Here is a 27,035-nt window from a genome sequence, read left to right on the forward strand (position 1 = left end):
AGATATGCTACATTAAAACAAGGCAAATGGGACCTAACATAAAAATAGAACGTGGGAAGTATGGCAAACCATTTAATAATGTGAATATAGAACGCAAAGAAACCGAAGTCACATTTTAATGCTTACGGAAGTAGGAAAGTCCATCACACGTCAAACTAAACGCACATTAAGTTGTAATATGAGCTTGGTATGGTTCACCAAGCAAAGAAAACTAAGGAAACCAACTAAACCGGAATTGCATGAATGATCCACCAACAAATACTACGAAGGTAATGAGGATTTCATTGATGATATAAAATAACCTCAAATTAACAAAGAATATTTGTGTGCCATAAATATAAAATAGGAACAAACTTCAAATTATGCAGAGATGTCGCCATATAACAAAGATAAACATAGATAGTTTAGAAATTGAGTTGTTTTTTGTGATTTTATGAGCTAGAAATCGACTGAAAATTTTGGGGTAAAATTTTGATTTGTGTTATTTGAGCTAGTTTTCTGATTATATAGATGGATTCAGCATTCTGAAATTTTTTTAGAATATTTCCATTGTACAGGGGTTATTTATAAAGCTTGTGATTTCAATAAATTCGTGATAGATTTAGAAAAATTGAACCGAAAAAACCAAAAAAAAACTTCCAAAAAATCTCACTAAAAACTTCGCTAAAAACTTCCCTTACTGCACACATTAACATTGATATCAACATCTCGTTTTCATTGTGACTGTAACCACCAGTCTCTCTGTCACGTTAATAGAAATTGACATGTATTACCGATGTGTGGAAATATCTAGTGATATATGAAAATATTCATGTGATGCTATAACTCACCATTAGGCCGAGAGCCCGAAAAGTTATGGCTGTTAATTGGCCAATACAATGTAAATGCTGCAGATCAAGATATTCGAATAAATCAAGTTTTAGAACGGAAATGTGAGAATCGATTTATTTGGTAAGCGATTGGTTATTAGTTTTCATTTTAAAAACTAACTGTAATCTCGTTTCGTCTTCCATTCATCTTTCTGTATTTTTGTCATTATAGTTATTAACGCAGTTATGAACCCCCAAATATTTGAGTGAGGGATGTTCGTAGAGGTTGCCAATAGCGTCGTTCAACAACCAAAATGGAGCCCAAGATTTTGCAAGATGGTCGAATGCTACTTTGAGTTTGAATAAAGATTATTTATGTGAGTTCATATGATGGGTATGTGTGTATATGTGTTCGTTAGAATCAAAGCCAACAAACTATTGTGAGTGTAAATTATCAAGACTATGGCATTAGCCATTCATGCCCTGTATTCAATTGGTGTGATTTGACCTATTTTAAATTAATAAGAATAAGGTTTTTAAAATTTTAATTTAATTATTAGTATATAATTTTTATAAAATATGTTAAAATATTTTTATTAATATTCTCATTAATATTAGTTATAGTATTTTGAATATGTGATATTAATATGGGCGATATTAGTCTATAATATTATAATAAAGTTTATTTATAAATTAAAAATATTTATAATAAAATAAGTAAATTTTCATAATTAAAAATTATGTTACATTTTTTTATTTTATATATATATATGTAAATATATAATTCATATTATTTTTTATAATTAATGATATTATTATTATTATTTCTAATTTAAATATTTTTTAAAATTTAGTAATGTGAAATATATGATGTTTATTTAAATTTAATTTATATGGTTAGATTAGTTTTGAGTTATTTTGAAAATAATAAGAAGATATCTAACTACAAGTAACATGTAATTATGAAGTATTTTGAATGTAAGTGTGTAATAGAAAGATATTTTATTATGTCTTTGATCATAATTTATTTATTTATTTACTTAGCTAAGAACTTATTTTCTTTGGATGTAAGAAAGTAGGTTAACGGTCCACGATTGACATCTAGTAAGAGTGAAAGCATGTCTCACTCATTGACTTCAAGTGGCATGATTTTCCTTGAATAACAAATACTGAGTCAACCTACATTCCTAGACAATAACTAACTATGATTTTCCTCATTGTTCATTTGACAATTAAATTCTGATGATTTTTCCTAATATATAAAAATTATCTAACTATTAAATAATAATATCTATCTATTTATATATATATTGAAAAATTACCTTTTATAAACTACTTTTGAATGAAATATTAAAAAACAAAAGCACACATTTAACTAGTTGAAATTGCATTTGGAAAATTATTTATTAATTTAATCAAATAAAAATTTGCCACAGGTCCATAATAATAAGTTTATATAACATATAGAATTTATTAAAGATTAATCAAATCAAATTTTATGAGATATAAATAATATTACCTTTATATTATTAGAATTTACTCAGATTAGTTTTATTTTTTTAAATAATATATTTGAAATTGTAAAATTATATCATATATTTTTGGAAAAAAAGTAGTAATATTATTTTTAATAGAAAAAACGCATTGTTATATGTTTTAATGTATTTTAAAAAATAAATATAACTTGTTTATATATATATAGGGAGAGGATATTGTTATAGACATTTTTGTGCCTTACAGCATTGAGCATGAAATGTCCATAAACCCTCCTGGAAATAGGAAACCACCCCCCTCAGGGTGTCAGATATGTGATGAGGATCACTGGACCTCACAATGTCCATACAAAGCTGAGCTTAAAAGATTCTTTAAAAGTTCGCAAACCTCAGCTGTGTTAACTGATCCGTTTCCGAATCCAGGAACAAATCTGGTTGATAGTGGAAATGCTTCCCCGTCGCAAGTGCTAATGTTGTCGATTTCGAAACAGCAAAATGATGCTTTGATTTCGACAAGGAACAAAGATTACGGGAATCCGCAGCTGTCGAACGACAAAGGTAAAGATCAACCAAGTAGTTCGACAACAACTTCGACAGAAGTTGTACCACCCATCATTCCTGAATTAACAATAAAACCGCCAAAGGGAGTAGTACACAAGTCGACATTTAATCCTCGCGCTAGAGCGGCGTAGCATTATAACATAGTGGAAGATTTGGGCCAATCGCCATCCGCTATGTCGACTCTTGAAGTACTACAAAATTTTCCATCCCAAAGGCAGGCTTTGTTATCGGCTATTGGTGGGGTTGATCCTAAGGATTCCAATCTTGTATCCTTTGACCACAAAGGGTACGATCCTCAGTTACCAGCTCAACTAGCTTTCCTTATTCAAGTGAAAGCCCTTAACAAAACTGTTCATCGAACAATTATTGATGAGGGGGCATCTACATGTATTATGTCGATGAGTTGCTGGAAAACTTTAGGATCTCCAACATTTTCGCGATCTTCGACAACATTAAAAGCATTCGATGGTAGGACATATACCCCGTATGGTATCCTAAATAACTTGAAGGTTGAACTAGGGGGAAAAACAGTAGAAATAGATGTTGAAGTCATCGATGGGAATCTTGATTACAACATCCTACTAGGAAGATCGTGGATATACGCCATGGCCGCTGTTGTGTCGACCTATTTTAGAAAGATTGCATTTTCCTTTCAGGGGGGAATTACGATCGTCGACCAACAAAACTTCCTCCCCAATGGTTCACAAGTTACAGGAAGCATTCCCATGATCCATGGAAGCCCCCATTCGCTTCAGAATATCAGAGTAGGCCTACTAAAAGATCCTATACTAATGGGAACTTTCGCTTTTCCACCTCCAATTGATTTGGCGGAAATAGCGTCGATAGGTACCTGCAATATGATATCTTCCGCAAAGATCTCAGAAAACAATATCGACATGGATCATGCAATGGTTTTGCCCCCAAGCCCAATAGAAATATTATAGCAATCAATGTTTCTAGCATGGGAGGCGAACCCAAATCAACGCTCGTCAAGTGTTTGGGTAGATAGGTCTAGAGAATATGGAACCCCTTCAGATCCTTGGTCACGAGTGCATGGAACCGACGAAGGAATCATACAATCAATGTTGATTGAAGGGACACCATGGAACGATTGCCACCATCGTTCCCTTCTTCCAGATTATGAAGAAGATACTCAAAATGACCTTTATCATCCTTCAGTTTTTGAATTCCTATCAAATAATGTAAATACGGTGGATTCCGAGCGAAACTTATCCAATATTGAAGAGACTATAGCCATAAATATCTCGACTAAAACGGATGTTGTAGAGAATATTTATGTCGGCAAAGGTTGTTCTTCTTCAGAACTGGAAATATATGACGTTCTTTTTCGCGAGTTTAGAGATGTCTTTGCTTGGTCATATGATGAAATGCCAGGCATCGACTCGAGTATCGTTGAACACGAAATTAAGATGTATCCAGATGTCAAACCAGTACGACAGCGGCTCAGGTAGGTGCACCCCAAGAAAGCCGCTACCATTAAAGCAGAAGTTGAAAAACTTCTCCATGCTGGTTTCATCTACCCGGTTCCTCTAACCGATTGGGTATCGAATATTGTCCCTGTTATGAAGAAACAGAGGACAATTAGGGTGTGTGTCGATTATAGGGATGTAAATCAAGCTTTTCCGAAAGACAACTACCCTACACCCTTCATCGACCAGATAATTGATGAATGCGCCGGATGCGAAATCTTTTCATTCATGGATGGATTTTCCGGGTATAATCAAATAAATATCCGCCCACAGGACCAGTCAAAGACTGCATTCATTTGTCCGTGGGGCACATTCGCATATCGAAAATTACCCTTTGGTTTAAAGAATGCAGGGGCGACGTTTCAGAGGGCAATGAATTATGCCTTCCATGACATCAAGAACATCGTTCAACCATACCTCGGTGACCTTCCGGCTCATTCGCGAAAGCGGACTGATCATCTGCAGCATTTAAGAGCGATATTTCTACGTTGCCGACACTACAAGATACGACTCAATCCGCACAAATGTGTATTTTGCGTCAGTTCTGGTCGTTTACTTGGCTTTGTAGTCTCCAAGGATGGGATTCGTCTCGACCCTTGTAAGGTCTAGGCAATCATAAATTTGCCTCCGCCTTTGAATTTGCTTCAGATTCAGAAACTCCAAGGGAAAGCAAACTTTCTGAGGAGGTTCATTCCCAATTACGCCGAGCTTGCTAAAGGTTATACACGTCTTTTGAAAAAGGAGGTACCCTTCGTCTGGGATCAGGTTGCACAAGCTTCCTTTGATACTTTAAAAGATTCCTTAATAAAAGCGTCATTAATGTACGCCCCCGATTATCAAAGAGATTTTAACCTGTATCTGGCTGCCGCAGATACAACCATCGCAATGGTTTTAGTTCAAGAAGTCGATGGAATTGAACACCCTATATATTATTTAAGTAGAAACTTAAATGATACAGAAAGAAAATATTCTTATGTTGAAAAACTAGTGCTTGCAGCTGTTCAAGCGATACAAAGGTTTCGACATTATGTCCTCTTTCGGAAAACTACCATTCTGTCAGATTGCAACCCCATGACTTATATATTGTCGCGACAGTTGCTGGGGGGCAAATATTCAAAATGGATAGCGATCCTTCAAGAGTTTGATCTGGAATTTGTAAAATCCAAAACAAAGAAAGCTCTAGTTTTCGCAGAATTATTGTGCGATCTCCCATCGTCGTCCAACGATGAAACATCCGAAGAATCAATCGTGGATGAGAATTTGTTTCTGATATCTGCAAGCAATTAGTGGTATGGAGATATAATAATTTATCTCCAGACCCAAAAATTTAGGCCTAACACCTTTCACTCTGAACAGAAATGTATACGATACCAAGCGAAAGACTACATGATCGTCGGTGATATGCTTTACCGTCGTGGTGTCGATACAGTTCTGAGAAGGTGCCTCACCCATGAGGAGGCCGAAAAAGCCCTGAATGAGTGTCATTCAGGCACGTGTGGGGGGCATCAATCTGGATATGCTACAACACAAAAAATATTACGAGCAGGATACTTCTGGCCAACCATGTTCAAAGATTGCATAACCGCAGTCAGAAGTTGCCATGCTTGTCAGATTTTTGATAGCAAAACCAGAAGACCTCCCGCACCTTTACAGCCGATAGTTGTTGTTGGGCCTTTTGCCAAATGGGGCATCGATTTCATGACATGTAACCCCACCTCGACCAGGGGGCATGGGTACAGTATAGTCGCCGTTGACTATTTTACCAAATGGGCCGAGGCGATGCCTACATTAGATAACACTGGTGAAATAACTGCCCTTTTCTTTTTCAATCATGTAGTCTCCAGATTCGGCGTACCACAGGCTATAGTCACAGATCATGGATCGCATTTTCGCAATCACATGATGCTCGAATTAGCTGCCAAGCTAGGATTGTCTCATGACAGCTCTACTCCGTATTATCCGCAAGCCAACGGACAAGTTGAAGCGATCAACAAAGTCCTGAAGCGTATGTTGCAAAGGATGATCGGAGTTCATAAAAGAAGGTGGTACCTAATCCTGTACTCAGCCTTGTGGGCTTACCGAACATCGGTAAGGAATGTGACCGGGTTCACACCCTTCCAACTGGTATATGGCCTGGAAGTAGTCTTACCAGTCCAGTGCGAAATCTTGTCTCTTAAACTCGCAATCGATCTCCTCCCCGGAACTTCAGAAGAAGAGGCCCGTTTCTTGGAATTATTCCAATTGGATGAAACTCGTCGTGATGCCGCTTTGGCTAACGAAGCCCATAAGAGACGGGTTAAGGCGCAGTTCGACAAAAATGTCAAACCCCGTGTCTTCTCAGAAGGTGACTTGGTCTTGCTTTACGACCAAGAATCCGATAAATTGGGAGCAGGTAAATTCAATTCTTTATGGATGGGGCCCTACATTGTTAAACGAGTGTTAGCAAAAGGAGCCTATGAGTTAATGGATTATGACGGAATTCCACTGGCGCAACCTCGTAATGGGTTGTACCTCAAGCGTTACTATGCTTAAATAGTAACCAATATGCTTTTGTTGTATTTTGTTTTCGCTAAAGTGTTCGTTTTGGTCGAGTAATCCACCTTTTTACATTTAATGTAGATGTCAAACCTTTTGGAGACATGTGTTGGATATGCTGACGGAGCGAGTCGTAGTTCGCGGAACCTGTCCTCCGCAGCCTGGGCCATTTTTGATCCAAGCGGCGAGTTAGTAAGTTTCAGAGGTGTATGTATTGGTCAATCAACGAATAACATCGCTGATTATAGCGCGTTGATAGAACTGCTCTCTGATGCCATCACCCATGGTATACGCCGACTAATCGTCAGGCTAGACTCACAACTCGTAATACTACAACTCAATGGTATATATTCCGTCCGAAATCCAGCCATTTATCGCATGTTCCTAAGGGTTAAGATTTTGGAAAGACAATTTGATTTGATTCAATACCAACATATTTCCAGAAACTTAAACACATTAACTGACTCATTAGCAAACTATGTGTTAGATAGACATTTGCGACATTTATAAAAAGAAACACATCATCAATGTTTTACATGTGGATCATAAAACTCAACCAGAATAAAACCCCGAAAATCAAAATATATATATATATATAAGTTGTTTATGGTTTACATATAATGTTCTGTAACCAAGACAAAATCGGTCACATGACCCAAAAACTCAAAATGCTAGGGGGCACCCTAGTCTAGTGATGCTCATGATAGCACGTCACAGCCTGTGCGATCATGCGTAAGAGGCGAGTCCATCGTCTAGGCACACCAGTAGTATGCCGCTGCAGCTGTAAAGGTAACTCGTTGATCCTCACATCGGGAATACCGAGAGTAAGGCTCTCAACCTGCTCCTGCATAGCTGTGAGGGTCTCGGCCACATCAAGGTCATGAAGAATAACCCTCCCGGTAGCCTCTCCTGCTGGGGCAGCAGCTGGCACTCTCAGGCGAACTACTGGACGAACAGGACCAACATCTGCATGCACACATGAGTTTGATTAAAGTCTTAATAGAATAAAGCACAAGAACATTATAAATAAAAACAGTAAACAGTGATATGGTCGAAGACTTTACCAATAGCACCCCACTGCTCGCCATCCGGCAGTACTAAATCCGGATCACCCCGGAAGTCCATGCCAGCATATGGATACTCGGAATAGACCATCTCCTGACGATCAAACCACCTGAAGAAGGTATCAGAAAAAGAAATCTGAGATTGACCAGCATGCCTAGACATGTGGTCAACCCATCTCTGCATGTGTGGTTCAGTAGGAGAAGGTAAGTCAAGAGCAATGTACTGTGGCTGCATCAGTGGTATCTTCTCCAAGGCAAAGGCGGTCAAAATAGAACCGAACCCAAAGTTCTTCAGCCTCCCATCCTTTACCTTGGTCAACTGACTCTTCATCACAAGAAGTACTGCATCACACCAGTTGAATATTTTCGGTTGGAGGCACTCCAAGGCATGCTGCATATAGGATCTGTTGGCTACATGAAGAGACGCACTACCGGCCATCCTACCAAAAGTATACAGGATAGACCTAAGGGACCTGTCAGCAACATCACGGATAATGATCTTGCCGTCTTTACTCGGCTGAGATCCTTCTCTGCAATACTGGTGGACATAATCTCTCACAGAGTCACTCCCTCGAGCCGAACCTGACAAAGAGATGGGGGCACCCTGCCTCGACAAGCCAGTCAAGAAGTAAATGTCTACTACGGTCAAGGGGATAGATTTGCCCCTAATCTGGAAAACTTGGTTGATAGGATCCCAAGCATCGAGAAAATACTGCAGTAGGTTGATCTGCTGTCCCATGCTAGAGATGCGGAAGAACTTCAGCAGACCACAGTTCCGCAGCGCGTTCACCGTAACCGGATCATGTAGGGCAATCATGTCATCTTCTTCATGTTCTCGTTCTCGCCATGTAAGGGTCATTTTGCTCCAATATCTCTGAAAAACAAACATGAGAGGAGTTAGATCCTGGTTTTGATGAGAAACAGGCAAAATTTTTCATCAAAAACTGTGCAACAAAATCCTTTTCTGCGCCCAGCGCACCTGCACAGTGTTCCACTTGTGTTGAAGGTCAAACTGCCTTCATACTGCTTGACATTCAGCGCAGGTTTCGAGTGCCCAAGGTGCGCTGATGGCAGAGCGACCCCATCAAACCCCAAGGGCTCAGAAAAACAGGAAATGAAGCACAGAATGCAGAAAGGAAACCATGAAATGAAAGAGCTCGGGTTTAGCTCCTACCTGGTCCAGACGGCACCGAGAATCGTCCACAGAATCTCCCGAAATCAGCTGATGAAAATCAAAGGGGAAGAGGCACCTCCAAAGCTCCAACAAACCAAGTTCAAATGAAATGGTAAAATGAGAGGTAAAAACACTTTTTAATAGCTTTTTACGTAGTTCAAAGTGAAATATTAGTGTTTTAATCTCATTTTCAAGCAAATGTTATTCATTTCTAACTAGTTTGATGCAGCAATTGAGGGTACAGTACTATCTTTGAAAAGGCAGAGCTATTTATGGTAAAAAATGAAAACTAGACCATGTAATCGAGCAGTTTTAGCGCATAGTTCATGCTCGTTAAAAAATAAACATAAAATCGAGCAAATGTTTCAATCCGCGTTTAAGCTCGTTAAAAAATGAACTACCCTTGAGTAAATAACCACCGTGAATGTAACATTATCAGCCATTAAAGCCTTGGTCGTGTTTTCACCGTCACCTCCACTTTTCCATTGGCCGATCATTCACCTCCATTTGATTGTTTACCCATTTTGAGGAACAGCTGTGAAGAGTGATTTCACTAGCCATCCTTGTGACACTGCCGTGCTTGGAAAATTCCAACCCTTACCTGGAATCAGCTGCTACCCGTTTTACCACTCGTTCCTCAAAAAACGAGTCTTCTTTAAGCTCTTTTCATCTGACTCATAAAATATGAAAAGATTGCCGAGTTTTGGCCTTCCAGCTCGTTAAAGCGACCGGAAGTGCTATCCCTCCTCTAGATTTTAATCTTTTTGGACCTAAGGGATTATTGCACAAAAAGATCGAGCGCTTGTTTTGTTCGGCTCGTTAAAACTATCGAAAATTCATCCCTTCTGTATTGTTTTATACTTTTTCGGACTTAAGGGATTAGATGACGAAAAAGGAACTTCCAGAGTTATCTTTACGTACCTTTTCAGACTCTCTAAAGATGAAAAGGACCGAATTATCTTTGTCGTTAAACTCGTTAAAAGATTAATAGCGACAAACTTGTCTTTAGACAAGAACGAGTTTCACTATCGCTAGGCTCGTTAAAACATAGCGATGGGTTTGCCCGAAGGGCAAATTATAGAACAAGCATATGTTATCCTCCTCAAGCTTGACAAAAATAAAGAGGTACTGGTCAGCAATGACTGGGGAAAAATTGGGAAGAAACTCAAAGAACTTTTATTGGTAGCAAGTCGCTCTTGAACATGACACTTCCGCTCCGTGCCTGAGTCGGGTTGGGTTGTTTCATTCATCGGTCACATCACCATGGTCTCGCCATACCATCCATCCTTGGGGTAAATGCTACCAGTCCATCATATAAGTGTCGCCGATATGTTCAAGAGAAGTCATCCAGAGAAGTCAACCGTGTCCCATCCATTACCATACATTATCCTTCATCCTTTCATGACCGCCATCCTGAACCATATATCATCAGATCGTTTTCACCTCCATCAAAATCATTTGCTCCGTTCTGTGTCACTGATGTGGGATACATCAAGGCCCTCCTTTGACGGATCGCTTCTTGTCAACATCAGCTTATTATCCAAGAAGTTGATCTAGGAACACGCCCTCAGTACTTTGAATCTTGCATGCCTCAATGGCAAGTTTCTCACTTCCGGCGACAGGTATGCATCAATGACCTTCGACCGAAAGATTTTGCGTGGTGTTCGACGCCAAGTCCTTTATTCACACCATGTGAATTGTACTGCAGTACCTTGAGGGTCATTTTCATTATCGGTGATTCCTCTCGTGCTTGTTAACAATTTACATCATTGACTGGTAATCAAGCGATGTCTTTCCATGTTCGACTTCAAAACATTTCTCACATGGATCGACTTGTACTTAGAGTGAAGATCGGACGAGATTGAAGACCCCGGATCTAGTTTCATCCATCCGGGCTGCGATATATATTCAGGAAATAAAAACATTGACATGTACATCATTGCAGCACAGATAATCATCCTACCAAAAGGATGGTGATTTCATCAAAATCATCAGTCTACCATCAGACGATTGTCTGTCCTATGTACAGAAAAATGAATTTATAAAGCTGAGCATGGGAATGCCCGCCTCAGCTAGATCATGAAAATAGTATGAAAAATAATGTATTGTATTGTATCTTATTACAGGTCTCCTCCCAGCATTGGAAAGAACTTCGGATCCTCCTAATAAAGCATTTCACCCAATAAACGGCCTCATACTTTAGGGGGCAACTGTTATAGACATTTTTGTGCCTTACAGCATTGAGCATGAAATGTCCATAATCCAAGGGATCCAAAGTCCCTAAAAGTGTTATTCCTGCCCCTGAAGGAACAAGGTCAACCAATGACAGCTTCTCCCAGAAGTTCTCCACCAAAAACCACTCAGAATCAGTCAATTCAGGATCAATTCAGATGCTCTACTAGCTGCCTGCGTTGCAATGCACCCCAGTACACTAGCTAGGTGCGTTGCAACGCACCTAAATGCACTACCAGGGTGCGCTGAGCGAGAAATGCCAAATGGCAGTGTCATTCTGCGAGGTGTACAGACACTGGAAGCTTCCAGAATCTTCCTCAATGACACTTGCCTCAATGAATTCGACCAATGATGAGTAAGAGGCTCTCAGCCTCCAAGTGGAAACAAGAACTGACAGAGAGAAGCCACAAGTCAAAACATAAGCTGACTCATCCTCTTTGCTTACATCTATATATGGATCCCTCACCCAGAGATCCAGGGGGCTGGAATTTTGTACTTTGCAGAGAATTGTTGTTGGTTTGAGATTGAGATTAGTACATTGGGTGATTTATGCTTTGTTGGAGGAGAGGAAGGGATTCCTTTGTTGGGAGGTAGATGCTGGATCGGGACTCACTTGGTTGTATCTCCTCTTGGACTTTCTTATCATATCAATAAAACTATTTGAGTTTCTCCTATATGCTTGTATATCAGTGATGCTTTGTTATATTTGCATATTTAGTTTATATCTGATCCTAAACTAGTTATGAATGTAAATCTATGTCTTTTGAGTAGTTTTCCTCTCTTGTGATCTTGCAGGAACTTGGTAAAGCTGGACCAGTGAAGTAGCAAGCAGCGGGAAGCGAACAAAGGAGAGAGCGATTGGATCGACAAACTAGCGGAAGACACCGGTTAGTTACATCCTTCTTCTCCATTTACATTTCATAAAGAAGAATACGAAGATAGTTTTCCTTGTTTGTTGCTAAGGCACTATCACACCTTAGAGTGGGATAGGGGCATTCCGAATGGATACTTTTCCCAACAACATATATAATAATGTAGTCAAAAAATTTTCTTTGTATGTTTTGGTAATATTGTAAATTTTTATGAGGAAAAAAACCTCAAGTTTTAGGCGACTTATAACTAGTCGTGGATTGGATATATAGAAAATTTGGAAATTCTACTTTGCATTTGACCTCTATCTTGTTCGAGATTGAAAGGGAAATTGGGAGACAACAATTGTTCAAGTGTCATAAAATATATAGAGAGTTGAACACGCTAGTTGATCACTTATCAAAAGATGTCATTCCGGGTTGTTATGGAGCTTTTGAAATCCATGAGTATAGGCCTTCGAGGTCGTGGTCATAGAAATATGATTATATTAGGAGTTAAGATGATGATGGAGAATATTGGAGCTTTTTGTTTTGTGTAGTTTGATCTTTCATGATTTTTGAAGTTTTATCCAGATGTACTAAGATCTTGGTGTTTTGCATGATGTATATTTTGATATGAAATATAATGGACTATTTCTAGTGAATTATGTGTGTGTGTGTGTGTGTGTGTATGCCATTTTTTTATTTAAAAGAATAAATTACATTTTTTTCAAAAGTAGGATTTGAAAAGTGTTTATTATCCCAAAAGTATGAGCTATAATAATAATAAAATGTAATTCTTGGTCGTCGTTGTAAAGATTAGAGTCATAAATTTGTCTACTATAAATAGTTAATAGATAAGGTGTCTTCTCATAGAAGTGAAAAGGTGCAGGGACTTTCATGGATCTCTCATTGCCCAGACGCTTACTGTTAGGAACCTCCTCTTTGTAGACAACATTCTCGCCTTTTCCAATGGGTCTCTAAGAGAGATAAACATACTATCAAATACTCTCTCCTTATATGGAAAATACACGGTTATCTCCATAATCAACCTCAAATCTACAATATCCTACCACAATTTGGAAGATGAAGAGATATGTCATATCACCCAGATCATCCCTTTTGAGTCTAAACCTCTGGAGGGAGGCCTAAAGTACCTAGGATTTCAACTTAAACCAATTTTTTACAACAAGGAGGATTGGTATTGGCTCATTTTCAAAGTGGAAAAACATTTGAAAATTTGGTGTCTAAGATGGCTTTCTAGAGCTAGTCATCTGGTCTTGATCAAATCTATCTTAGAAGCCATCCCCAATTATTGGACATCTCTTACATGGATTCCCAAACGCGTCCTAGAAAAAATAAAAAGAATTTGCTCAAATTTTCGCTGGGCTAGGAACCAGGAACCATAGGAGGTTACCTTGGGTGAAATGGGATAAAATTATTATGTTGAAACTCCTAGAATGTTCGGGCCTGAAGAACATCTTCTTATTTTCAAAATCCTTTGCTTCTAAATGTTGATAGAGGATGATCTCGATCAAAGTTTATGGAGATCAATAGTCATCCAAAAATACATAGCCCCAAGATCACTGGAAGATTCGATAAGAAGGGTGGACAATCCAAGGGCCAATATCTCAGTAATATGGAGGATTTTCGTAAATTATTTTGATATCATCATCAAAAGGTTAGAATGTATGGTTGGAAAAGGTGACAAAGTGAGACTTGACCCTGATCCATGGCTTGACCGTGGTCAAAGTCACTTGTTTCACATCCCTCTAATAGAAATTCTAAAAGACAGAGGATACTCAAAACTCGTTCACATTGCCAACCCTACAAATTCATCAATATGTAGACAAGGATGCCTATATTCCAATGATCTTGGATCATAGGAGGAGTAAAGAGATGTATGGAAAGGCTACCTTCAAGCACTATGAAATAATCATATAAGACTAACAGATAGAGAAGATGAACTAATTTGGAGCATCTCTAGTTGTCACGTTATCAAAGACCTTCCCCTAATCATTTGCTAAGGGGTGTGGTTGGCTAGAAGCAAGGCCATTTTTCAGGACAAAACTTTGATACCTAAGTGTATTGCTACTAAAGCCCTCACTATCCTATGTCATTTCCCATAGGAAAACATTCTAGCCCCCCCTTGGGTGATTAGGATAGAAATCATTGATCAAACATGGTTGTGGGCCTACATTTACATGTCAACTGAGGACCATATGCATACTAATAACTAAATAAGAACAATGATAAGAAATTAGAAAACATGTCTATACATTTCTTGTGTAATGAAATTGAATTAAATGTATATAAGTAATTCAACAAATAATAGCTCACATGGTATATTTGAGATATGTGTTAATGAGGGCACATATAATATCCTCCAATCTTTTAGAGTATTAATAAAAAATTGAGTGAGATCAATTTCATCTAATTGCTCTCTATTTATAAGTCTTCAAGTCGACTATAAGGGATAATAGCAATATGATCCCCTTCAATTTAATTCCATGTTAGATCTTTAGCTAAAAGTTATATCATATCTTCTAGGTATTCAATGTCCAACTCCATAATTTCATCCCACTTTCCCTTTAAATAATTATACCTATAAAAATTTGAAGTAATAGGAGAACAAAGAATATGATAATAAGATTTTATAAATATTTTCCTATATTTCCTTCCACGTCTACATGTGTGACTTCTAGATATGCATTCTTTCATATTTGTGTGCAATTACAAATGTTGCACATATACAAAAGTTGACTTTCATATACATGCACTTTAATATATGTGTTCTATAAAAATTAGGAGCTAACATGATGGCTTTTGTATATGCACATATATATGGAAGCTCGCATATACAGAAGATGGCCTCTCCATATGCAAAGCTTATATACATGCACATAGATATGGAAGTCAGTTTTTTTATATCCACGCTTCCATATATACATTATAGAATATGCACATATAATAAAGCCATATACTTAAGCTACGTATATATTGAAGTTGTGCATATAAAGAAGCTATATTTTTTATATTCAAGCTTGCATATATATGTGCATATACAAAATATATACATATACGGAGAAGGATTCTATATATCCACAAATTCTGCATATGTAAATATATATAAAAGCATGCATATACAAAACATGACCTCCATATATGCAAAAATTTTATATATGCACATAGATATGGAAGGCCTCCTTCATAAATGCACACTTCCATATATATGTGCACATATAGAAGTTGTGCATATACAAAATATGACTTCTGTATATATGCATATTTTGTATATCAACACACACACAAATACATATTGAAGCATGCATATATGGGAAATGGCTTCCATATATGCGCAAATTTTGTATATGCACATATAAATGGAAGTCTCTTTCATATATATGTGCATACACCGAAGCCATTGTTGTTAGGCCCCTATACTACTAGTGTAACCCCTTATTTTTATTAGTACAACCCCCTTATTATATTGTTGTACTCATGTAGTCCCCATATTGTTATTATTGTGCCCTTACATTATTATTGTTATGACGGCTCTGATTATATTATGACCCCTTAGACTCCTATATATAGAAAGGAGGTATTTTCATTTGTATCATCCAAGAATTGTTCATTTGTGTAATGTAAAGCAGGTTGTCCCCTCAAAGAGACTTATTTCTAAGGCATTCATCTATCTTTTCTATCTTTTTTGTGAGCTGGTTTCATAACATTTCGTATCAGAGCTTTAGATTCTAGGGTTTCACTGCTCCAAATAGGTCATCATGGCATTTTCACTATAACCTATTTTCTGAGACGTTTCAGAAGCAAAAAAAAAACCCATTTTAGAAGAAATCGCGCTAAACCTTGGTCTAAATTTTAGAGCTTGTCTCGCTATATTTTCAGAGATATGATCTAAGGAAGTTAGGGTTTTTGCAAGCTCCATAATTTAATCTAAAACAGGTCATCATGGGATTTTTGCTATAACTCTTTCGCTACGAAGTTTTAGAAGCTAAAACAAAAACCCATTTGAGAAGAAATTGGTCTCAATTGCACGTCCAAATTTCAGATCTTTTTGCACTATATTATGGAGATATGATCTGAGGAAGTTAGGGTTTTTGCAAGCTCCAGAATTTCATCTAAAATGGATCATCGTGGAATTTTCGTTATAACGCTTTCGCTACGAAGTTTCAGAAGCTAAAAAAAAAAATCATTTGAGATGAAATTGGTTTGAACCTCGACTCAAAATTTCAGATCTTGTATCACTATATTTTCAGAGATATAATCTGAGCAAGTTAGGGTTTTTGCAGACCCTCGAATTACATTCCAAATAGGTCGCCTTGGGAAACTCGTCATAGCTTTTGTTTTGAGCATCAGATTGAAATTTCATAAGAAGTTTCAAAAAGAGGACTTCCTTTAGTTTTCTGTATATCCATTTTAGGTACTAAGGTCGAAACAGTGAGACATGGCACGTTGTACAAGTTAGCTCTATTGAACTAGTCTATAACCAGGTTAGCGTGGGAGATTTGGCATAACTCTTTCTTGGATAATCAAATTCAGATCAGACTTGTGGGGTTAGAAAGAGAACTCAGAGAGCTACCATAGGAATAAATTTCAAAAATTGGAGATCTGAAATTACATAGTTACAGTCATTTCAAGATCGAGCTCCTAAAATCAAGAAAAATCAAGATGAGGAAGTTTGATGACAAGGATCCTGTAAATTGGATACTAGAAATGGAGAAACATATTGATCTACATGGTGTACCACTGTTACAAAAGGTATGTATTGCATCTTCATATTTAGAACAAGATCAATTTTTATGGTATAAAGGGCTTTGTTCTCATAAACCACTTGTTACATGGTCAATTTTCATGACGGAAATTATAGCACATTATGAGGATATGAAGAGCAACACCTTCTTTAGAGAAACACCACAACAATTGGAAGAAAAAAGAGAAAAAGGAATTTGTTACAAAGTGGAATAAACAATTATGGCAACAAGGAACTCTACCCCTCACAACTATAAAGATGGAAGTGTTGTTTCTCCTATCCTTCCACAACCTACAAGGGTTACACCACAACAATTGGAAGAAAAAAGAGAAGAAGGGCTTTGTTACAATTATGATAAAAAATACATTAAAGGTCATAAGTGTGCTAAGAAGAAATTATTTTACGTAGATTATGAAGAGGAGGAAGAAGAGGATCAAGAAACATTAAAAGAGGAGGATATACACCAGGAACCAACCCCAAAGAAAGAAGAATTGAATTCAACCATTTCTTGTAAAGCATTGGCAAGAATTACCACTCCTCAAACTCTCAAGATAGAAGGACATATCAAGAACAAAAAGGTTCAAGAAGTGAAAGATCACATCGAGAAATAAGAAATGAATACAACCATATCTTGTAATGCATTTATCGGAATTACCACTCCTCAAACTATCAAGATAGAAGGACATATCAACAAGAAAAATGTTCAAGAAGTGAAAAATCACATCGAGCATTAAGAAATGAATCCGACCATATATTGTAAAGCATTGGAGGAAATTTGCACTCCTCAAAATCTGAAGATAGAAGGACATATCCAGAAGAAAAAGGTTCAAGCAGTGAAAAATCACATCAAGCATCAACAACAATTTGTCCAACTTTTAAAGGATAACGTTACTTTGGTGTAGAATTGAATGAAGCAACAGGTAGATCAACATCATGGTAAAAAAATGTTTTGATGTAGGTGATTAGGTATTTTTACGGCTACATCTCAAGCAAGCTATTTATGAGAAGGAAACGTTGGCAATACTACATGCACTTAAGAAATGGCAACCTTACCCAATGGGAAGACACTTCAAGGTAAAAATGGATCATGATAGTCTTAAATACTTTTTAGAAAAAATATTATCTTTAGAAGAACAAAAAAAAAGGGTCACAAATATGTTGGGTTATGACTTTGACATCATATACAGAAAAGAGAAGAAAAATTTTGTTGTAGATGCACTCTCAAGAAAGGATGAGGATGTGGAAGCATTGTTTTGTGCTATTTCTACTATCCAACCAGATTGGATAAACAAAGCAAGGGATGAATGAAAGAGTGGAAAATAAGTGTGGCCACTCATTCAAAAGTTGCAGAAGATCCCAATTCAAACAATATTTCCGGAACTTGAAGAGGAAGGAAAAATCATATTGGAACCCAGAGCAGTGACATAAACAAAAACCCGACAGCTACGAAATCGATCAATTTCAGAGTATCTCATCAAGTGCAAGAACTTACCCGCTGAAGATTACACATGGGAGGACAATCTAATTTTATACATAAGCATCAAGAACTACTCAAGCATTGAGAACAACACTTTTTGAAGGAGAGGGGCATGTTAGGCCCCTATACTACTAGTGTAACCCCTTATTGTTATTAGTACAACCCCATTATTATATTGTTGTACACATGTAGTCCCCATATTGTTATTATTGTGTCCCATATAAGCCAACTATTTTTATTATTGTGCGCTTACATTATTATTGTTATGTCGGCTCTGATTATATTATGACCCCCTAGACTCCTATGTTCATCTGTTAATGTAAAGGAGGTTGTCCCCTCAAAGAGGCTTACTTCTAAGGCATTCATCTATCTTTTCTATCTTTTTGTGAGCCGGTTTCATAACAATCGCTCTTATATACAAGTACATATACAAAAAATGTGCATATACATAAACCATCCTCTATATATACACAACTTCTATATATGCGCATATATGTGGAAACGTGCATATATAAAATATGACTTCCCTATATGTGTAATTTATGTATATGAACATAGATATGGGAGCATACATAGATCGAATATGGCTTTTATATATGTGCATATTTTGTATATGCATACATATATGGAAGCATGCATATACGGAAATCGGGTATTTGCATAAGTGCAAGTGAATTTATTAAAGACAACTTCTATATATGTATTTTCATATATATATATATATATACCGAGCTCTACATATGGAATATGGTTTCCATATATGTGCAGTTTTTGTATATTCACATAGATATGTAAGGACATATATAGAAGTCGTCTTTTATATATGCACGTGCATTTCCTTTTACGTGTGATTTGCATATATGCACATTTCCATATGTATGTACATATGCTGAAGCTACGCATATACAGAAGTCATTTTTTGTATATGCATGCTTCCATATCTATGTCCATATATGGAAGTTTTGCATATATAAAGTCCTTTATTTGTATATGTAGTCTTCCATATGCGCAACTTTTGTATATATATATATATATATATATATATATATATAAGCATGCATATATGGAAGATAACCTACATATATGCACTACAAAAAATTTTGAGGTAAATTTATCTTGAATTTTAAAAACATTGGTGAATCTCACTAGTCCTTAATATGAAAACTATAAAATGTTTATTGATATATTTGTAAAATTATTCAAATTTATAATGATTTTATATATATTTTCTATATAATTTTGAATTGTTTAAAGGTTAAATAATTTATATTGTAAAATTTGGGCAAACTATTTTTATAGAAAATGGAAATTGGCAAATCTTTTTTGTGGAAAAATCATGCAAAATTAGCCCACCTGCGAATATTAGCCCTTAAAATTTTCCATGATATGTACATAGATATGGAATCCATATTTTATATATCTATGCTTCCATATCTATTTTATAGAATATGTGCATATATGGAAGCCATATACTTAATTTTCGCATATACGAAAGCTATCTTTGTATATGCAAGGTTCCTATATACATATATATGTGTATATACAAAATCTGCACATATACGGAAAATGGCTTCTATATTTGCGCAACTTTTTTATGTGTACATATATATAGAAACATGAATATACAGAATATGACCTCCGTATATGCACAACTTCTATATACGCACATAGATATAAAAACCAAATTTCATATATGCACACTTCCATATCTATGTGGATATACAAAAGTTGCACATATACAAAAGATGGTTTCTATATATGTGCATATTTTGTACATGCACACACACAGATATATATATATATATATATATATATATATATATATATATAGTGTGCATATATAGAAGATGACTTCTATATAAGCGCAACTTCTATATATGTACATATATATGGAATTCATCTTTCGTATATGTATGCTTGCATATCTATGTGCATGTATAGATGTTGTGCATATATAGAAGTTGTGAATATATAGAAGCCATCTTCCATATTTGGATGCTTCCATATATATGTGCATATACAAAAGTCATCGCTTCCGTATATATGTACATATATAGAAGTTGTGCATATATACAAGACGACTTATATATATGCACAACTTTTATATATTTAGATATATATATGGGAGTGGGCATGTACATAAGTCATTGCTTCCATATATATGTGCATATATAGAAGTTGTGCATATATACAAGAAGACTTATTTATATGCACAATTTTTATATATTCACATATATATGGAAGTGTGCATATATAGCAGATACTTTTTGTATATACGTGACTTTTGTATATGCACAACATTTGTATATGCACAACATTTGTATATGCACATAGATATGGAAGCATGCATATATGGAAATCAAACATATGCAGACATGTAAATGCATTTATGAAATTCAACTTTTGTATATGTATTTGCATATCTGTATGTATATGCAAAGCACCACAAATGGAATATGGTTTATAAATATGTGCAATTTCTTTATATGCAAGGACACATATAGAAGTTGACTTTCTTACATCCACTTGCATTTCTACATATATGTGATATACATTTATGTATGCTTCCATATGTATGTTCATCTACTAAAGTTACACATATATGAATCAAAACAACACTACACACAGAGGTAGATTGAACAATGTTGGGGCATGCCTAAAAGCTTAGGCATAGGGACAGCCGTCAGCTAAGAGATAGTCTTTAGTTGTAGTTAGAAAAAGGAGAAAAAGAAAAAGGTGTACAATCGTGAAGATAAGTATTCGAGCTAACATTGTAGAAGGTTTTCGTTAGGAGAGAGTGTGACGGAGTGGTGTCACCCACTAGAAAATATAAGCGCTAGTAATTACAAGCCTAATAATTATGATCCACTGCCTATATCATATATGGATCACAGCTAGACAAGTCATCGTAGGTTAGGTTGATTGTAGTTAGATCATCTACAGGGCCAAGGAAAAATTTCAATAAATTATGTTGATGTAGGAGAGTGGAGATACAAGCTGAAGTTTTGAGTGGATAATCCAACATGCATAGTTGTATCGTACAACAAATTAATCCAGTGGTGTGTGATATGGAAACACAACTACTAGAGTGAGGCAATAGATGAGTAAGGAATTAATGTACACTATACAACTAGACTTGATCACAATAGACTTGTAGTGTAGCATAATGCTAGTGTGGAGATGACACTAAGAAGAGGCTGCAACATGAGGTTATAGAGGTTCAAGGATAACAATGGATATAAATAGGGATAGTCGTGTGGGTTATGCACGGAGCAGTAGATGAAAAAGGAAAAGTCAAGGTAGAGCTACTGTGATAGCAGGATAATTGGACAGACAATGGATGGTTTTAAGATCGAGCAAAGGAGATAGATAAGAAGGTTAGATAAGAAGGTTCAAGTCTTAGAGGGTCTAGTATTAGATCTCCCCATCGCCTCCCTGCCCCCTCCCTCTTTTTCTACGTGGAGACATGTTTTTCCCCCCTTTTTAGAATCATCGAAGTATCTTGTAGTATTCATGTCAATGTACTTCAAATGTGTGTTGTCTTTGAATATTTTTTTCCTGATACAAATATTTTGTTCTCGCTAAATATAATAATTTAATTTCAAATTATAATTGAGAATGTAAATTTTTTTTATTAGAAATCATTTTTCATTATGTTACTTTTTAATTGTTTAATATATATAGAAAATATATATAACTAGTCGTAATGTATATCCATGAATTATAGGTAAAGAAAATATGAAAACAACAGAGGACAATAAAAAATCATCTATAAGGACATTCCATACACATTATTTGATGGTACCCTTTAATTACATCTTTAGAAAGGAGATTAATTAGGGATCATGTATTTCTCCTCAAATAATAATATAGCTTTCAAAGTTGGAATAAAGCAAAAATTGACAATTATTATGAAATGGTGGCTCTCAAATTAACTCTATAACTATCTTAAGAATTACATATTTTTAGAGTTTTATACTAATTATTCAATGATTACGAAGGGAAGCATCACCCCAAAATTTCACTTTATAACCATTATTTTATGATATCCAACAACAAATGACAAACTTCCTATAAATGTTTTTTCTCCCATGTGTGGAGGGACAAGAATAGGTAACTAATTATCTTTTAAAAGAGGATTTGGGGATAGAATGAGGTTTTTCATACCATCTTCATCTTTCAAGATATGCATACAAATAATTTCACTCCCACACCTTATATAATTTTTTTCAAAGGAAGAAAAGCATACTTTCATTCATTGTGTAATGCTTGAAAGTTACATTATGTAGATACACATCCTGTGTATTCATTTTTTTTTATAAATTGTTGTGTGAGGTATTAAAAAAGAAGATCCTTTTCCTAGAAAGGCCAACCATTAAACATAAATTTATATCAGAAAAACATATGTGTTGTTAATTACAACCCAAGTGAGGTGCATAATTATTCCATTGAGTGAGATATATATTGTCTGAGTGGTTGAAAAGAAAATAAACACAAAACTAGAGAGCATATTTTTGGATCCTATGGCATTATACTCTCGTTGTTTCAAATTTGTTGTCCCTATATGGCCTATGAAAGAACTCATAGGCCTATACATTAATTCTCTCCATTACACCCCATATTCCTTGATCCATATCAATGCCCTGTTTTTAGAGGCGATTTGTTTGTTTCTCTCCCAGTAAATTTGAGAACATGTAAAAAGAAATAAAGGGTGAATGATTCACATGGGTTCCTCTAAAATAGGCATGAGAATAATGTTCCTACATTCTTGAGTTTTTTTTAGCCAATTAATAGTGACCATAAAACCTGCCAAAACATGAATTTGAGTGCATCCCTTTCCAAGAGTGAATAACACCAAGTTTTTACAAGCTAGGAACTCTACCTGGTTGTTCGTCCCTTTGCCAAAACCAATTTTTCTTATAAAAATGAGCCTCTGTGAGAAAGCAGAAAAATCCTCCATTTTATTGTCAATTATTGTTTGAGGCTCCATCAAAGGAGGCCCACAACCTTGTTTGAATAGTGATTTCTATACTCATCACTCTAGGTATAGATAGACCTTTTCCCTATAGGAAATGACTTAATATAGTTTGGGCTTCAACAATAGTATGCTCATGTATTGAAGGTTCCTAAAAAATGGCCCTGTTTCTAGGCAACCACACCACCCAGAAATGATTAGGTGAAGGGCTTTGATAGCACAACAACTGGGGTTTGAGAGCCACTGCTTCCAAGGTTCCTCTCAGTCTACTCCTTCACATGGACCTATATGTCCAAGTGTTCCAAACCTGCTGATAGAGAGGGCATCCCATGTGGTGACCTTCTTCTCCATTACACACCACATTAGTAGTTTGGATTTAGCAGGACATTTGGCTCTACATAATACTTTCCACCACCATCGCTGATTTGTTAAGACTCTATCAACTATTAGGGAGATATATCCAAGGTTAGGGGTACAAATTCATGAAGGGGTGATCTAGGTGGATATCGGTGGCTACTCGCCTATTCCTCTTGGACCCCCCACCCCGTTGTTTCTTTTCAGTTTCCTTTATTGTAGCACAACTTATTATTTTTTGGTAGTTTTTCAGGTCCTAAACTTATGGAGCTGTTTTAAGGGACTAAAAATCGTTTTTAGGGAAAATAGAAAGACCACAAAGGTGTCAATGTAATATTTTTAAATTTTTTCGGCTCCTCTACAAGATCCTCAAAATGAAGTATTATGATATCCAAACAAAGGTGGTATGGAAAGGTTATGACCCCAGGAAGTTGATCTTCCAACTTACCCCAATGGGGCCCGTAAGCATTTAGCGCTTCATCTTCTAGGGTTAGTTTTTTGGATGTTTAGGGTTTCTCGTTGTTTCTCAATGATAAAAAGGCCACCAAACCTCTTTGTAACATAGTTCAGAGGCATGTAGCTATCACATCTCTTCTCAGATATAAGCTACCATCACCCGAGCTAGTTTATTTCCATTCTGTATGTACACATAATTTGGTTCTTTGATATTAATGAAATGAAGTTTTATTTTTTCTACATCTCGGTGTTTACGTTTGTATCTTTATTCTGTTGCATTCATGTATAAGTTTGGATCAATGGTATCAAAGAAATATACTCTTTCTTTATTTTTATTTCCATGTCCCCAGCAGCGTCAAGGTATAAGGAGTTAGGGCTCGAATTGGTTGAACCTTTAGAAGACAAGCCTCCAATGGTTGAAGAAACGAAAGATGAGGGAGTAGGAGATCCTTTCGAAATAGTGCTCGAGGAAGCCCTCGAGCGATAGAGGAATGTGATGATGGATAAATTTTCCCAGATATTTTGGCAGCTACCCGTAGGTGACACATATTCATCCAGTAGCCAGTCGGGAGGCGTCACTCCCTTTAAGGTACAAGTTAACTTTGGAATTCCCATATTTGAAGGCCAGATAGATGTAGACATTGCAGATAGATGGTTAAATCTATTGGAAGGATATTTTCGGTTCATGAATTTTCCAACGGGGAAAATATTACTTTTTCACTCCTTAAAGCCACACCTCATGTAAAGGACTGGTGGGAAACCTATTGTGAACAAAAGGATGAGAGGGAATCCTCACTATTTCCAGCTACACCCACTTGGAATTCTTTCTGAGACGCCATCAAGGAACAATATCACCCTGTTAGGAGCTATGAAGATAAATACATAAAGTGGACCACGTTGCGGTAGGGAAGGGACCAAGATAAGCCAGAGTTCACAAATTTTTTCATACCCTTCGCACGAAGTTAGATATAAAGGATTCTGAGCAGAATTTGGTACCCAGTATTGCGGCTATCTACACAAGCAAATTCAAGACAAGACATAGTTCTTGGAGATCTCCTTGTTTGGCTCCACCTATCGATATGCTATCAAGATCAAGGAGAAATTGAAACAGGAAAAGTGAGACACTGGATCTGCGAATCCAAAGTAAGGGAAAGCTGCCCCCAAATTATAGAATAAAGGACAAAGCCAAGGCTGGGTGACACAAGACAACCCACTAAAGCCGAAGTTAAAGAACAACACCACGAAGACAAAGACCGACACAATGAAATGGTGTGAGTGCCATAGGAGCTCCACTTACAACACAAGTGAGTGTCGAGCCAAGTAGTCACTGGTGGCCGAGTTAAAAGATTTTGAATCAGATGCATGTTCTGAATCTGAGTCAAAACTAGAAAAAGGGAATGACATAGGGAAGAAGATTATTGATGTGGAGCCATATGCCACCACTGCGACCACCAAGCTCCAAAACATTGAGCCCGAAGATCAAGAGGAGGGGGAGTGGCTCTTCCACTAACAAATGTGGGTGAAGGGTTCTCTATTGTAGCTCATTTTCAAAAGTGGAAGCCAAAAGAACCTCATTTTAGCGAATTTCATGAAGCAGGTGGGCCTACCAACCATACCACACCTGCAATCATACACCATCATCTGGCTTCACCAAGGAAAATATCTTTGTGTCATCCAACATTGTCGCCTTCCCTACAATATTAAGCCCTTCACAGATGAGGTACTATGTGATGTTGCTCCTCTTGAAGTTTGTGATGTATTATTAATCTAGCCATTCTTATGGAGGCGCCATGTTGTGTATGAGTCTAGGCCTTACACTTTTATTATTTATTTGGGCAATAAGTTATATAGGATACCAAAGGTAGCACCACCTACTTCCCTCTCTTTACTATCTGTGAAGAAATGCAATAAGATCATTTCCAAAACCAGTAAATTTTTCTTCCTTATGATTCTCCCTCGGGGAAAGATGAAGGTTTTGGCCACATACATAGCCTCCAAACAGGGATCCTCTACACACTAGTGGCAGATGGATAAGATCATGGAGGAGTACATTTATATCTTCACCTCACCCACAGGGTTACCCCTACAATATCAGGTCAAGCACCTCATCGATCTGACGTAGGGCGTGCTGCTACCCAATGGGCTGATCTATCGACACTCTATTATGGAGAATGATGAAATCAAGAGGCAGCTTCAGGAGCTATTGTATAAAGGGCACATCAAGCCAAGTTCATCACCCTGTGGGAGCCCGATCATGTTGGTACAAAATAAGGATGGGACCTAGAGACTCTATATTGACTATGTGGTGTTGAATAAGATCATTGTCATGAATAGATATCCAATCTCACTGATTGATTACCTTCTAGATGAACTCAAGCAGGGAAAATATCTCAACAAGATTTAGTTGAAGTTTGGTTATCATGAGGTACCAATTGAACCATCTGAAGTGTGGAAGACTACCTTCCAATCCAAGGAGGGCCTATTCGAATAGTTGGTCATGTCATTTAGGTTGACGAATGCCACCGCAACCTTCATGAGGTTGATGGACAAAATATTTCCTCCCTTCACAAACTCGTTCATGGTAATGTATTTGTACAACATCTTGATCTTCAACTAAAGTTGAAAAGAGCACCTCCACCATATTCGATAGGTCCTCCAAACCCTACGACAACATAATTTTTTTTGTAATATGGAGAAATACAATTATGGTATGACACAGGTTCAATATATGGGGTACATCATTGATGAGTGGGACGTGCATGTGGACCTAGCCAAGATACAAGTTATTTGGGATTGGCC

At 36.7% G+C, this 27,035-nt stretch overlaps 1 protein-coding gene across 5 annotated transcripts in view; it reads right to left on the reverse strand.

Annotated features, from left to right (window-relative positions):
* The window catches only part of LOC149139739 (zerumbone synthase-like), a 230,970-nt gene that overhangs the window by 146,709 nt on the left and 57,226 nt on the right, over positions 1–27,035 (reverse strand). Inside the window, exons 1-3 of one of the 5 annotated variants that reach the window (XM_089449954.1) lie at positions 9,127–11,500; positions 7,953–8,826; positions 7,483–7,854 (exon numbers count right to left, since the gene is read on the reverse strand). The exons of 3 other annotated variants lie outside the window; for them this stretch is intronic. In XM_089449954.1, coding sequence (XP_089306080.1) covers positions 7,577–7,854; positions 7,953–8,811 — 1,137 coding nt within the window. In that variant the 5' untranslated portion in view covers positions 8,812–8,826; positions 9,127–11,500 and the 3' untranslated portion in view covers positions 7,483–7,576. Of the gene's footprint in view, positions 1–7,482; positions 7,855–7,952; positions 8,827–9,126; positions 11,501–27,035 lie in introns of those variants that run through there. One more of the 5 variants, XM_089449953.1, reaches the window with a different exon arrangement.

The sequence above is a fragment of the Pinus tabuliformis genome, chromosome X (genome assembly GCF_031772625.1).
Source record: "Pinus tabuliformis cultivar Carrire ecotype Pingquan chromosome X, CPIR1, whole genome shotgun sequence".
NCBI lineage: Eukaryota > Viridiplantae > Streptophyta > Pinopsida > Pinales > Pinaceae > Pinus > Pinus tabuliformis.